The sequence below is a fragment of the Acipenser ruthenus genome, chromosome 31 (assembly GCF_902713425.1).
Source record: "Acipenser ruthenus chromosome 31, fAciRut3.2 maternal haplotype, whole genome shotgun sequence".
NCBI classification, from domain to species: domain Eukaryota; kingdom Metazoa; phylum Chordata; class Actinopteri; order Acipenseriformes; family Acipenseridae; genus Acipenser; species Acipenser ruthenus.
Window position 1 is genome coordinate 13860921 of NC_081219.1, and position 14746 is coordinate 13875666.

General features: G+C 41.9%; 2 protein-coding genes across 3 annotated transcripts in view; one reads left to right on the top strand and one right to left on the bottom strand.

Moving 5' to 3' along the window:
* The window catches only part of LOC131702899 (ras-specific guanine nucleotide-releasing factor RalGPS1-like), a 122327-nt gene extending 112386 nt beyond the window's left edge, over window positions 1-9941 (bottom strand). For both annotated transcript variants that reach the window (XM_059005397.1, XM_059005396.1), the window contains exons 1-4: window positions 9864-9941; window positions 5302-5430; window positions 3262-3366; window positions 2995-3045 (exon numbers count right to left, since the gene is read on the bottom strand). In XM_059005397.1, the coding sequence (XP_058861380.1) occupies window positions 2995-3045; window positions 3262-3366; window positions 5302-5358 (213 nt within the window). In that variant the 5' untranslated portion in view covers window positions 5359-5430; window positions 9864-9941. The remainder of the gene's footprint in view (window positions 1-2994; window positions 3046-3261; window positions 3367-5301; window positions 5431-9863) is intronic.
* A 609-nt stretch (window positions 9942-10550) lies between these two features.
* On the top strand, window positions 10551-13288 carry LOC131702900 (uncharacterized). The gene is made up of 2 exons (XM_059005398.1): window positions 10551-10717; window positions 12232-13288. The coding sequence occupies exon 2, from the start codon at window positions 12235-12237 to the stop codon at window positions 13051-13053; it is 819 nt and encodes a 272-aa protein (XP_058861381.1). The 5' UTR covers window positions 10551-10717; window positions 12232-12234; the 3' UTR covers window positions 13054-13288.
* Window positions 13289-14746: the final 1458 nt, after the last annotated feature.

The window sequence follows — 14746 nt, forward strand, 5'->3', positions numbered from 1 at the left end:
CACGCAAAAACCCAGATGAAATGAAGAAAAAAAATAGTAAAAATGAGTGGAAAAGACTTTTTCAGCAGATTTCCAACCACAAGGCTCGTGAAGCCAAACTCTGCAGCAGCTGGTCCATAGACCTTTGTCTAGATAAGAGCTATGCTGTGACCACAAAGTGTGTTCCATTCTGTACCACACACACACACACACACACACACACACACACCTTACACACACACACACACACACACACACACACACACACACCTCACACCGACATTTCTGACAGCCAAGCCATGCAGAAACATTGTGCTTTTTCATTAGTGAAAAAATAAATAATTACAACTCCGAAAAATACTTTAACCTTCACAAAGTCTGGAATTCTGTTTTGTGTTATAATTGGATAGTGTATTTCACAGACACGACTTCAAAAACGCTCAATCAGAATTCTAAGGTAAAAACGTAGAAGCAGACGCGCATTTTGGCTAGAGCGTTCTTCAGAGTACCGTACAGCAAAGGTGGCACGCTGGCCAAAACGTTTGTCTACTTTAGTTTCCTCTAAGTTTTAACTTATTTCCAGAAACAAAATTAATTTAAAATCCAAGTTTGATCACTCTGATAGAGAGACAAGAACATACTGGCTCCTATCAGCCAGATTTATCAAGCTGTTTAAGTATAGTTTGCACAAATTATTTTGGGGGAAGGAGACATAAAACATGCTCCTGTTACAGAACTATAAAGCTGTCCCTGGCAGGTATACTGCACTTCTCAATCGTGCCACTATTTATCTTAAATGACACCCCGGTCTCTTATTTCAATCACATTCTGTTCTTCGTAGGACTGGGAAGACATGTTGTAAGATTAATTAAGTATAGGATGGGCGTAGAAGGGAAAGAAAAAGAAAGAAAAACACAGGCATTGGACTCGGCGTCTGAAGAATGTACTTTCCATCAGAAGCAGGACTCCGTCTGCACAACGGCCAGTTTGGCTCAACTTGATGGAAACGCTCAGCAGTGTCGTTGGGCTGTTTCGTTTTTTTTTTTGTTTTTTTTTTAATATATTTCGCAGCAGTAGCGCAAACCACAAATAAAAAACACACGCATATTTGACATCCAGCTTCGAAAGAATAAAACCATGATGTTATTAAAAATGTCAAATTGCGTCTTGTATTTTTCTTTTTTTTTTATCAGATGGACTGGTATGTTTATATGAGCTTTCTTTCTCAATTGTATACAGCACTCTGTATATTTCGCTATCTAACTTACACATCACAGTTCTGTTATAAAATAACAAATTTAACATCCATAGAATTTACTGTAGGCACCACAATATTACAGGTCTGGGACTTCCTTACAATGTCCATAAGATTTTATGTGAAGTACAGTGTATATATATATATATATATATATATATATATATATATATATATATATATCTTAACCTTCAAAGTTGTGGCGTCCGTTCTTGGGACTGGAGAGAGGTCCTGCTTTTAGAGACACAACCCCTCTCTCAAACCTTCAAGCTCTCATGTGCGGAAAAGGTGGAATTCAGATTATTGTTCACTGAAAAAAAGGGATCTACGTTCCCTGTGCCAAGCGTTTACAATACCACTGGATACAGACAGCCACAGCAGCCAACGCGCCAGTCAGTATCCTTACACGCCCCCAAACGGGGCTCTCAGTGCTGTCGGGATCACAGCAGGATCTGTCAACACGTTACTTTGTGATAAATGCGGTTTCTCTTTCTGCGCTTCTGCAACGCGCATCTTTTAATTACATCTCCCCTCGCCCGCTAAAAGGGGACAAAGGCTTAACGTTGACATGCAATTTAAAAAACAGACAAGCCCGCTGCTTGCAGATTCGAGTCACGCAGGCAGCCCGGCACAACAGGAATTTTGCAACGCTTGGTTTTAAACAATCGTTGCCTGGCAGCGGCTGGTGTCTTAAGTTCCCGTCGGGAGTGCTTTTGTGTGGTTATTTTCGCCACACAATTGTACTGAGGCTGATGCTGCGGTCTCGCATAACCCAGACAGCATGGCACTGATCCGCAATGATGTCTCTCTCTTCCTCCAGGGTCACTGATCGGGCACGTCAGGGGAAGCAAGTCTTTATTAGACTGGAGGTCTGCACCCAAGTTACAGCTCTTTGAACAATGCACCACCGCACCACCTTGTAAGCTGCAGGGCGGCATTGCAAGATGCTCATCCACACAGAACAGTAGCACACTGTAAACATGATGCACTTTACACACAGTATGGGGAGTGATCTTGATCAGCTGTCCTGTATGAAGTGCAGTGGGATTACATGCTTGTCTAAATGTGTTAAAGCAGCGCTTCCCAACCCTGGTCCTGCTGGACCCCTGTGTCTGCTGGTATTCATTCCAACTGAGTTCTCAATTACTTAACTGAACCCTTAATTGAACTACTCGTTAGCTTAATTAGACCTTTTAAATTGTTTTCAGCTTTTAAACAGTTGGGGATTTCAAGTTAACTATACAGTTTTATAAGTAACTTGAAAAATCGGCAATTTAAGAGCTGAGAACAATTTAAAAAGGTCTAATTAAAGCACCTTATTAGTTCAATTAAGGGTTTGATTAAGTAATTGAGTTGGAATGAAAACCAGCAGACATAGGGATCTCTGTGTTAAAGGAGTGCTAATAGTTTACCTGGTATTAGATTGTTTAATATTACTGCAGGGATGGCAATAAGACTCCCATTGCATAGCAGTTGGATCCACTCCTGGTTTCACCAGGAGTTTAATAAGACACACCTGAGCCTGTAACTGTGCCTACACACTTTGGCTAATCAAGCTCGTATTCAAACCTGGAACATACTGTAGGAGTCTTTTTTTCCCCACTGTGTTGCGAAAGACATGCCAAGAACCAAATGAAAAAAAAGGGCCAAATAATAATTCAAAAAGCGATTTCAAACCCTTGGTTAACACTTCTAGAAGAGCGATCCAGAAGAAGCAACTACAAACAAATAAAATGAAAAAAAACAGAATGACTGCTTACCTCGGGTTGTATCGCTTTAAATACCGGTGCGTCCATTAACGTTATCTGGCTCTGAAAAATAAGGACGTTCAAATTTTAAAAATCGAAATGTATTCCCACATAACACAGCACGTCACCCAGAACTTCAGAATGACCAATCACAATTCTCTAAACAGTAGTTGTTACCTTAAAGTATACATTGGACCTTTTTCTGTTGCAACTTGGAAGTATTTTTTGCTGCTACCTTGTTATCTTGTTGCTGCTACAAAGCTTGTGTACAGAACTTACAGCCAACTGCTCCGGAGTAACCTTCAGCACGTCAAACACAACCGCGTCGTAGCTCTTCTCATAGTCCACACTGCGGCCATCCAGAGAGTCCGAGCTGCTGCTGCCCTGAGAGAGGAGGAGGAAGAAACAGCACATCCATAAGCACCCTCCGCACAAGAGCAACCCCCGTCATTGAGGAAAATGAGTACACCTTTATTTGAAATAGTCAAGAAATCGACTTCTTTCTTAAAACTAGATAGACAAAGGAGATTCAAATAATGAATAAAAAAAGCCTTTATAAAAGAGTGTCATTTCTGGTAGTGTAGATCCCATGTAAAATATAGATAGATAGATAGATAGATAGATAGACAGATAGATAGATAGATAGATAGATAGATAGATAGATAGATAGATAGATAGATAGATAGATAGATAGATAGAAAAGTAATAAATGAAAATAAATGGATAAATAGACTCAATACCATGACGCCTCGAGGTTTAAATAGAAATGAATGCAAGATTTTTACATCACTTTGACATCACAAACACAATGGATTTAAATAGAAATAAGTGAGTATCGTTGCCATGGCATCAAAAGCATGCAAGTACCTCCACTGTTTGTTTTGGCATTTCTGCTATCTGGCTTTAACCTTCATTTAATTTATGCATTAATGTATGTATTTATTTATTTAAACTCGTGCTACTATACATTTTCAAGTGTTTGTTTTTGAATTGCTGATGTATTTCCATAGCCTCAGTCACCAGCCGTGAATTACCAGCACTGCAGGTTCTGTACCAGCAGTACTTGGGAAACCATGCCCTCTGCTGGCTGAATGTCACTGCTCACTCCCTTGAATGCTGTCACTGCTCACTCCCTTCACACTTGCATTCATGAGGTGTACTATTGTGAGGCCCTGTGCAAAATCGCTTCCACAAACTGTACAGGAAAAACAGACGTCAGAGCACAGCGTCCTCTTGAATGTTAACAGCTGAGCCAGTGGACCATCTAGGGGCTAATAATAAAAATATTACAGGACTGGCCTGGGAAAATACTTCCATATCAAATAATAATAATATTAAAATGATCCCACATCAAAAACGATATTACTAAATGATACACCAGCAAAATTACTATGCTGGAATATTAAGAGTCAGTGTGTGTGTATGTATGTATGTATGTATATGTATGTATATATATATATATATATATATATATATATATATATATATATATATATATATATATATATATATATAGACACACACACACACACACACACACACACACACACACACACACACATACACACACCACTGCATTTTACAAGCTAGGCATTTGGGATTTGTATGAGAAAAGCTCCGTCTGATTTACGTGTCTCTCTACAAGCAGGACAGCGTTCCAGCGCACAGGAGAGCCATCAGCGTGGAGAGAACCAGAGGGGAGCCAGAGCCTAGACGCCTCTGAAGAAGACAGACACATCTACAGCAGTGCGGAATCAAGGGCTTGCATTAGAACTGCACCCCTTCAAAGGTGTGCTAACAGAGTTCAAAACACATCTTCCTACTTTCTATTAGCACCAGCAACATTATCGTAGTGCTGTTTAATGGAGCGCTAACCAAGGTTTTTAAAACACTTTATTTATTCGCACAAGCAACCCGAGTGCCCCCCCTTTTTAAAACCATCGCCAGTGCTGTAACGCTCGCTGTACATCAACACTGCTGTAGTTGGTGTGGAGGAGAGAGAAGCCGATTGGTGGGCCTTTAGGGTTGTGTTTTTTAGTTCTAAATAAACAACAGCATGTCAAGTCGAAACCAATATTTCAGGAGGTTATTTATTAACTTTACAAGGTCCTTCTTTGAAAGTATCAGACCTACAGGTGCTTCCTGCAAAAAACACCAGCATAGGAAAGAAATGCAGACATGACTGATAAGAATAGGTACAACCGATCCTCTTCTCATTTGGCGCACAGCCTTTTGCTCTCCCACTGTGCTCACAGAAGGCACTCTCACACCGTTGGAGGCAGGGTCACTGGACATGCAGTGGAAGTGTTGAAGTCTTACCTCTGGAGTGGCTGAGGTGACCACCACACTGGACTTCAGACCATTCCTCTTGTACATGCTATCCGCTAGGCTGTGAGCAGGGGGGAGTTCACCCTCAGCTGGTGCACCAACTGGATTCCGGATCCATCTCTGCAACACACAGGGAGGAAGAGAAAAAGAAAGCAGGACCAGCTAGTTAATGAGGACGCGTAAAAACTCTTCTAGTCTTTATATGGGGACATATGAAGACGCAAATGCATGACAGCTCCATATGAGAATGCAGTTTCTTTCCCCATATAAAGCAATCGAAAAATATTTCAATGAAAATTATATTATGTAATAAAAAAATTAATAACTATAAATCACAAAAGTATATATTTTGTAATCCTTTCTGACACAAGGGACACGCCTCCCACGAATGCTAACTTTCTTATTTACTAAAAAGGTGCACAGAACAGGGTTTCAATTTTACCAGCAGGCTGGATCTGGTCATTCAAATAGTCAGTTCCCTCCTCGTGACACTTGAGTCACTCTCCAGTGCATTTTCAGAAGAACCTGTTTGAACAGCAAGCGCTCGGTTCCTCGCGTACCCTGGAGCAGTAGCTGGTCTGTGTGCTGTTTCGTTAAGCGCATTTGATTGCTGTGTTTCAGGGGGGTGTGCTGGATGCTGCTGGAGAGTGAGCTGGAAATGTTTTAGTGAATTTGTTTACTCCGTCGTGCTAGTGCTCGAGTTGGAAATGTATTCAGTGGCACAGGTTGCACATTTTCAAAGCTAAAAATAGTTTTCAAATCTGGAGACAAACTTAATTGGTTTACTTACTAATGGCATTGGTAATGAATGCACAGATTTCTTTTCATGCTTTAGAAAGTCCGGTGTACCGTTTTAAATGTAAACCTAGTTAACATGGTGTCATGATTTCCATTAACACAAACACTGACCAAGCAACTAATCGCAGTCAAAAGAAACACACAAGCACCCCTTCACAAGTACAACAGCTATGCTAGACTGCCCTCTAGAGTAACCTGGCTAAACAAAACTGAATGAAGCAACTAAAACACATTGAAAACAATGAATGAAAGGGTATTAGAAAGTGGGTCATGGTACGTATGTGTCCGCCTACCAGTTCTGCATAATATTTAGGGCACTGCAGCGTTTGCGGGACTCGTCCAAATCTTTAGCATGTGATTTTTTGTGAATTCTGTGTTGCAGGCAATGAAAGGGGTGCTCTTCCCTGCCCTGTGCGTTGGGTAAATCAGATCCACCAATCAAGAGCCAGGAAATTCCAGATGATAATCTGCTGTGTGACATCAGTGGCGCAGTCGCCCTGCAGTCACACGGCTACAGTTCAGCAGGAGTGTGGATTGGCATTTCTGCCTCCTCTGTAATTCAATTACAGTGAGTCCGGGTCAGGGATTAAGGCAGCGGAGGCCTTGTATTTTTAAATGCTGCAGTGGGGAGGAGGATGTCAAATTAACAAAGGCACAGAGTTTACCATTCACAGGCTACACTCTCCACAGCATGCCCTGTCTAGATAAGCACTGGAGAAAAATGTGCATTACTATTGTACCATGTCTTAGTATAGCATTTACACCACATCTCAATAAATGCAGAATAATGTGGCTGTAAATAACTGAAATAAACAATTAAATTAATAGAATTCCTGTAGCATAAACTACTACTACTAGTAGTAGTAATAATATTAATAATAATAATAATAATAATAATAATAATAATAATACAACTTTTTAATTCCTGCATAAGGGTTAATCTGAGTTTAACTAAATAAAAAACATCATTTGCCCCATTTTCTCAATGTGTAATGCCACACTTGGCCACCAGATGGTAGCAATCTGCACCCAGTGCCTCGCCTTACACCAGAGGAGAGGCCTGTCAACCTACACGGTCCGCCCTGTACAGGAACCCAATCTGGTCTTTGGGAGTGCAACGCTTGTGTGTAAAACGCACGTTCCTCCTTCCTCCCCAGCTTGTCGTTATCCACCAGGAAACAACAGAAAAACGCTGCCGAGGAATCAACGGAGCAAGAAGAAAGAGAAGTGAACCAGACACCTGCATGCCTCCCTGGGCGTCTCTGAGAACGTGCAATGACGTGACTCTAGCCTGTGGCCATTAGCTGCTATGAGAAGAGCATGCTCACAAAGGGAAGGGAGGGTGAATGATCATTGGTCTGTTCAGGGGTCACCAGCGACCCGCTTTATTTTGTGTAATCGGGGTACACAGCCCCGGAGACAGACCTGCCCCGTGAACGTGAACCCCTCGTGTTCATTCATTATTCCAATGCATCGTGTGGTAACAGTGTGCAACCAAGGCTGTTTAATTAAACAAGGGAAGGAATTGAAATGTGTGGAGTGGTGACTGAGCATTATGCCAACCCAGTGAAGTGCTTCTTCAAAGAAAAGGGCACCGTGGCGAGAGGAACGAATCAGCTCTGCTGTGGAGGGGGGGGGGGGGGGGGGAGACACACATAAACTTACTCACACATACACACAGAGAGTGACACACACAATCCCACAGACACAACCACGCAATGTTACACACACACACACACACACAGTCACAGTCACACAGAGTGGCATACTTGTTGGCACCAGGAAGCTGGTTGGTATTCAAATAGGTTTCCAAATAGCTCAGGGCCAACTATTCCAAGAAGCTGAAAAGAAGAAAGAATCTGAAAGAATGCTGACATGGATACCTCCTATCAGACCACGTTATCAGGAAACTAAACAGCGTGCAGAACAGAATGCATCAGATCCGGATTCATTCGTTTGTGTTCCATTTTGATCATTAAAGTAATTCACACACACGCTTTTTCTTCTTAAACTTCACATGATAAAGGGACCCGGGTAGTGCTGCAAGCTTTGTGTTGTGACGTGTAGCTCACCGAATCAACATCAACATGGTTTCTTATTTATTTTTCATCTCTAAAATGCGCAGCGAACACAAAGATTTGTTTTGTCAGCCAATTATCGACCCAGGATAAAAGTGGGACTGAGATCGAACAGATCCCTTTGAAGTCTTGGTGCAGCTCAAAACTGATTTCAAATTTGACACCTGAGTGAAATAAAACTCCACTTTGAGGATAAAAATAAAGGCTAATCCACTCAGCTGGATTGCCCCTTGACCTGGTTTATGATCACATGATCACATTAATATAGAAAACAGCACGAGGGCTCGTATTAAAAACAGGTATAAATTATAAATGCAGTTTATCCGTATAGCCCAGCTGAGATAAAAAACAAACCCTGCCCAGGGATTCTGTGGCAGAGAATAAATGAAATACTGTTTCAAAGGCGGTTTACTAGCAACCAAGACACTGGGGTCACCCACAAGGAGAAGGAAAAAACAAAAAAAACACCTTTTAATCTGAATAGCGCTCAGCAGTGTGTGCGTGGATATTTAAATCGTGCTCTGCATGGCTATTTTGATCAAAGGGTTGCTTTGTAAAGGTAAATGCTATTGCAATTAATCCGAGTGATCAATGCAGAAGTGTGGTGGAGGAAGCCAAAGCATTTAATTCCATCAACAGAATCCCAAATCAACGTGAAATCTCCCCCCCCCCCCCCCCTTCTATATCACTCTTTAAGCGCTGGCATCTTTGGTCGTCATGGTTTCCACTCAGTCAGGAAGTCGAGTCATGTTGCTGTGTGTTGTTATTTTAAAAGATAACAGTTTAACGAGCACAGCAATGGCAGATCTTTGAACCCAAGTCCTTGGTAGAAGACTTCACAGTATTTTGCCTCCTGCTTAGTGCTCAGCGGTATGTGAGAAAATATCCATTTCAGGCACCGCTACAATGACCTTCACGCGCTGCGAGGGAGACAGGACCCCTTTATCAAGCGGACAGTGACCTAGAGAAGGCTGTCTCAGCAGCGCGCTCTGAAACCCAGACTCCAGAGCCAGATATCTCCACTGCACCCCCTGTACTACTGTATAAGCAGCTAGGAAACTTAAACACACTGACTTGCCAACTCTCTCGATCTCAGAGCAGTTAAATGACACTGCATCTGAGATCTAAAGATGTACATCTAAAGATCGACATGCACAGTACAGCAAGATTCAAACTGCCACCAGCGATTGTACACTACCTGGCCATTCCTCAATTCTCTGCCTTTTTCACCACCAGTGTTCCCCCCCCCTTATGATTTGATCGATCTTTTGAGAGCACTTTACAGCACTAAGGAACCCATGCAAACATTTCCCCCACATCATTTAATTAGTTCAGTAGTACACAGTGCTGTATCTATAAGTGAAGATAACTCACCGTTTAAATAATTAGCTACATAGAAGCAGATTACATGAATCCTACACTATATAACATTACAAGGTCTGATGGCCACATTAATTAATTCATGAATGCACTGTTGGAATGTATTTTACCAGCACAAGCCTCTTGGAAGTAAATGGTCTCTGGAGACCAGTGAATGAAAGCAATGTTTCGATGGCCAGTTTAATTACAGGGCACTTAACTCCCTCACTCTCTGGTTTCTATGCATTTCAGCTACCTGTCTTCAGTACAAAATCTGTCCCATTGCAAAGTAAACACATTCGTATTTCTGCTTCTCACTTCGGTTATTCAGCGGATCCATTTAGACAGTCAGTGCAAACCCTCACACATGGGGGGGGGGGGGGGGGGGGGTCGTCGATGGAGGAATCTAAAAGAAAGAACACAACACTGCCATTTGAGAGACACAAACAAGAAGCAGCTGTTTTATTTCACTTTACAAATTGTGCTGTGTCTGCAGATAAGACAGATTCATACATTTGATCAAAACTTGCATATGCATTTCTGCACAGAAACCACTGCTTCATATACAATGGCAAAATGACTTTAGAGCAAGTTAGCACTTCATTATGAACTTGAACTGAAGTACCTGCCAGCCAAGTGTTTGCATTTAGCCATCCATCAAAGTCCCTCAAGTCTACTGTCTTACACATCATGACTAAAAGCACTTTGCAAACATCGAGGGGGGGGGGGGGGGGTCAGCCTTTGTATACAGTGGAATACATGTCGGGGATAACCATCTGCATAACGAATCAGGTTAGGTATCTGAGGGGCAGGCAAGTATGTGCTGCACATGGCAGGTGCTCATGATCTTCTGTCTAACCCCTGTACATGCTGAAAGTACTGGTGTGAGGTTGGGGATCAAATCCAGCAATATCAGTATCTCATTGGCTAATCCAACACAATGCAGAAAGAGCACACAAAGTTTGCAAAGCTTAGCCATGCCAACCACTCAGGTATCCACAAACACAACACTACTCTTAGCTACTGCAGAGTTGCTAAGACAGCCCTGATATTTGAAGACGTTTATGTGCCTGTTCTGAAGACAGAAACTGCATTTTCCTTTTCCAGCTAAGGAGTCGATAATTTAGGAACCGCTGCAAGGCTAAAACAAAAGGACAACCTTTTAAAACAAGGCAAGTAGGATCGAAAATAATAAGAGGGGAATAAAAATGCACAATTGTATTAACCTTCTGCGAGCATTGATTTCAGCAACAAGCTCTGTGGGTTTCAGTAGAACTGGCCAGACTGCTTAGTGCAGAATATAGAGAGGTTGCACGACCAATCAGAAATGCAATAAGATAGAAAAGGATGTAGTGTCTGAAACTGCATGGCTGTAAGTGTGATTGCTTGAGGTCTTGCACTCTCTGATAGCAGCTGTGAACTGAAATGTTTTACCCACTGCTTTGCATGTTTGTTACCACTGTAGCTACTAGCTGAACGAAATCAGTGTTTGCAAGATAAAACTCAATTTTATGCACCAAAACATTTTGAATTAAAATCAAAAAGATCCAATAACCTGCACTGGTGCATAGTAATTTCACAAGGGATCTGAAAAAAAGAGGATTAAAATGATCAAATCATTCAGTTATTGTAACGGAAGGTGTAGGAACAGGCAGTGTCTAAATCACATACATAAACACGGTGTCTTCAGATGAAAATGTGTCATGCAGTAAACACAGTCATCTAATCTTAACACTCGAATCCACACGCATACAGTACAGTACTGCACCAAACAAAGGCTTCAGACACACTTACAAGAAAACACACCAGCGTAACCCAACAGCGAAAAGAGTCACAGATCTGTCAAGAGATTAGAGGAAGGAGGTGACAAGCAGAATTAGATCTGGAGGCGCTTTGCCTCTCTCAGCACGTTGAACTTGTAAGAAGCGTTACATTGCACACCAGCACAGCTAGCACAAGGAACTGAAACCACAGCACACTGCAGGAGGCGTTCGTTTCGGTTTACTGTGCGTCGCTGAAGCAATTGCACGAACACCAGCTTCTTTACTGAACTGAAACAGTTTAAAAGAAGTCAAAAGTTGCACCGTGTTGCCAATAAAAAAAAAAAGTGTTAAACGCTGCAAGAAAATGTGTTCCTTGGCCTTGCATAGTAAATACACCAAAATACAGTTTTAATAAGTATACAAAAATATCAATTACATTACACTTTAAATTCAGTGCACCTCGTTGTTAATGCATATAATTTAAACTTCTGTGTAGTCACTAAAGTAACCGCATCAGCGATTACATGTTAACATGCTCCCAGATTAATGGCAGGTCTATAGCAAAATCAGGGTCTGTGAAATCCGTTGATAACATAAACATGCATTAATGGGTTTGCAGAAAAGAAGACTGGGCTTGTTTGTCCCTTAACGTTACCGGCGCTTCCTGTAACCTTGAATGAATGTTGTAGCCTGGAGCTACTGCAACTTTCTGACTTGGATACAAACTACCTTAAAAAAAGTCTAGCTTTGGAAAGTTATACAAATGCAAAAAAAAAAAAAAAAAAAAAAAGATAAATATGTACATAGCTTGGGTTATTTATCTAATGCTCGGGCAAAAGCTTGTTAATTCTTTTTTAACAGTGTGTGCAGTCAGTGCTGGAGCCTGATTTGTTTACTGGTTTGCTTTTTTTTTCTTTCCTTAGGAAATGCTGCTGCAGAGGGTGAACATGGAACCACAGGAGGAAGCTGCTGAAGAGAGCCTGTCATTCAGAGTCAATGTGGAGCTGCGGTATTGGCTGGGGGAGCACAGCCAGGCAAGGCTCAGACAGCTTGGGGCCCTCTGTGTGGACGAGGTCACCATCAAAGACCAATACTACGACAATGAGTCATTCACGCTGGCGGCCAATCAGGTGTGGCTCAGTAAACGAAACAGGCACTGGCACCTGATCCTGGGCCAGAGGGCACACTTCAACCAAGCCTACGGACAAGCGCAGCGGGAATCTCAAGCAAGCCCACCAGAAAGTGCCGGCAATCTAAAAACCAACGGGGCAGGCGGAAAGGCCGACCAGGAGATTAAAGGAGACATCTCGTCGAAAACCCGAGAGGGACAGCAAAAAGTTTCTTCTTCTGATCACCTGATCAGCAGTTCAGTGACTTCTTCTGCTCCTGGTCTGGACACAGACCTCAGTTACTGCGAGCTCACTACAGACAGAGAGATCATTGAGCGCTTGGCCCAGTGCCTGCAGATTGCTTTGACGGCCGAGGATAGAAGAAACATGACAACGGAAGCCTTTCTGAAGCTGGCAGGCATCCACCACTACGGCAGCTGGAACGTTACCAAGAAGATAACTTACAAGCTGGGGGATACCTGCGACGTGGTTATAGAGAGAGACGAGTCGTCCCCTCCCAGGCAAGCGGCTGTGCTGACGATGGAGGCTGACGTGCTGAACATCGTCAGCGAGCTGGAAAAGATGGAGAGGATCGCGACGGAACTGGAGCTTGAACCAGCTTCTTCAGCCAAGTGATGCATTTCACATGTCCCTTTTTTTTATTACCAAAAGGATTGTTTTTAAGTCTTGTAAGATGCTGAACAATGATCACTTCATTAACTCTCAAAAAAAATAAAATAATAATAATGATTTTCTCTAGAAGGAAAACCATGTATTTTCTTTTAAATTATAGTGAAAAACACTATCTGGCCATTAAACAGTAAAACTCCCTTTGGAATAAAAGGTAAAAACTAACACCTTAAAAAGAGGATGGGGGGGGGGGTGGGGGGGTGGGGAGCGATTCCAGTCACAATATTAATACAAATTTTTGCTCATCTGTAAAGATGTAAAGATATATTTCTGTGGAGGGTCTTTTTTCAGTCCTGTTTGATATGCTTTTTGTCTTTAAAATCTGAAATAAATATAATGTTTCAAACAAGGCACTCAGTAATAATTACACATTCAAACTGGAATGATGATATTTTTTAAGAAGACACAGCCTCTGCAAACAGGTTCAGGCTGGTGGTGTATTTCCACTTTACAACCAAGTTACTTCTAAATGCCTTGCTGGCAAAGTCTACTGGACACATTGGAACACGCAGAGTTCGGAAAGAGACAGCATTAATAATGAGCTGCAGCCTATTCATAAAACATGGGACACATGCTGATTCTTGTAGGCTTCAGAATTCATTTCTGGTTAAAAGAAAACATATCTGCTGTCAAGAAATCAATTCAAAATACAGAACTGGTTTAAACCAACATTTGATTTTCATCGTTTCTCTATATAATAAAAAAAAATATTCGAAAAGACTAATTTTGGGTATGCCAAGTTACAATTTTGCCCTACGAAATATGCAGTGGATTCAAAGATTTAAATCCACTACAGACACACACAATGGGGTCTAGCTGAGTTCTGAGTTCCTGCCTTCAGCTTTGCAAACTGATGCCAGTCTGAAGCTGTCCTAAAATAGTACTGGAACCCCCACAGCAGTACACGAGTCGAGGGCCAGCTTCTTTCAATGCAATAGCTTGCAGGTTGTGCATCTACTTTATATTATACTTGATAAGTACTTAAGTGCATAACCTGCATCTGGATTTCCTCAGGGGCCACTTACTGTAAGTTCTCTAAACAAAGTGCTCCCCTAGATGAACTGCTATAAAACGTCTTGCTTTCATTTTGCATCTTCACGCTCCATTGCTTTAATGTCTGCTGAAGTAATTTATATAAAAAGACATCTGGTATAACCGTGATTTCATGTACAGATGGGCCGTCTTAATGCAAATCAGTTTTCAATGATATTCTATTTCACAAATCAATCTGAAGGCAATTGAATTATCTGGCAGGTCATTGTGCATGGGCATACTCTATGATACTGCAGGAAGCTGGAGGCATGGTGACTGGCTATGTTACTAAGCAATACAGCATTGCTCAGCAAACTGATATTGCAATGCAGTCCTACTGTATATGAGTTTGCTGTGCAGTGCTGTAGTTCTCAGTAACTAGTCAGCCCTCATGCCCCTAGCTTCCTGCAGGCTTGCTATGCTGCTCTGTCTTGACAGGGAGCTGGAAGGGATTGTTTCTCCCTCAGGCTCTGGAGATTTCAAAGTGAACCACACAGCACTCTGCATCTTTAATTGTGTGTTGCATAAACCGCCACAGCGTTTCTAAACAGCAGATTCATTACCTTCCACTGCAGGATCCAGTAAAGCGAAGGAACACTCTGTTAAT

What these genes read in the sequence shown, in the direction of transcription:
- LOC131702900 (XM_059005398.1), top strand. Translation starts at nt 12,235, where the DNA reads ATGCTGCTGCAGAGGGTGAACATGGAACCACAGGAGGAAGCTGCTGAA.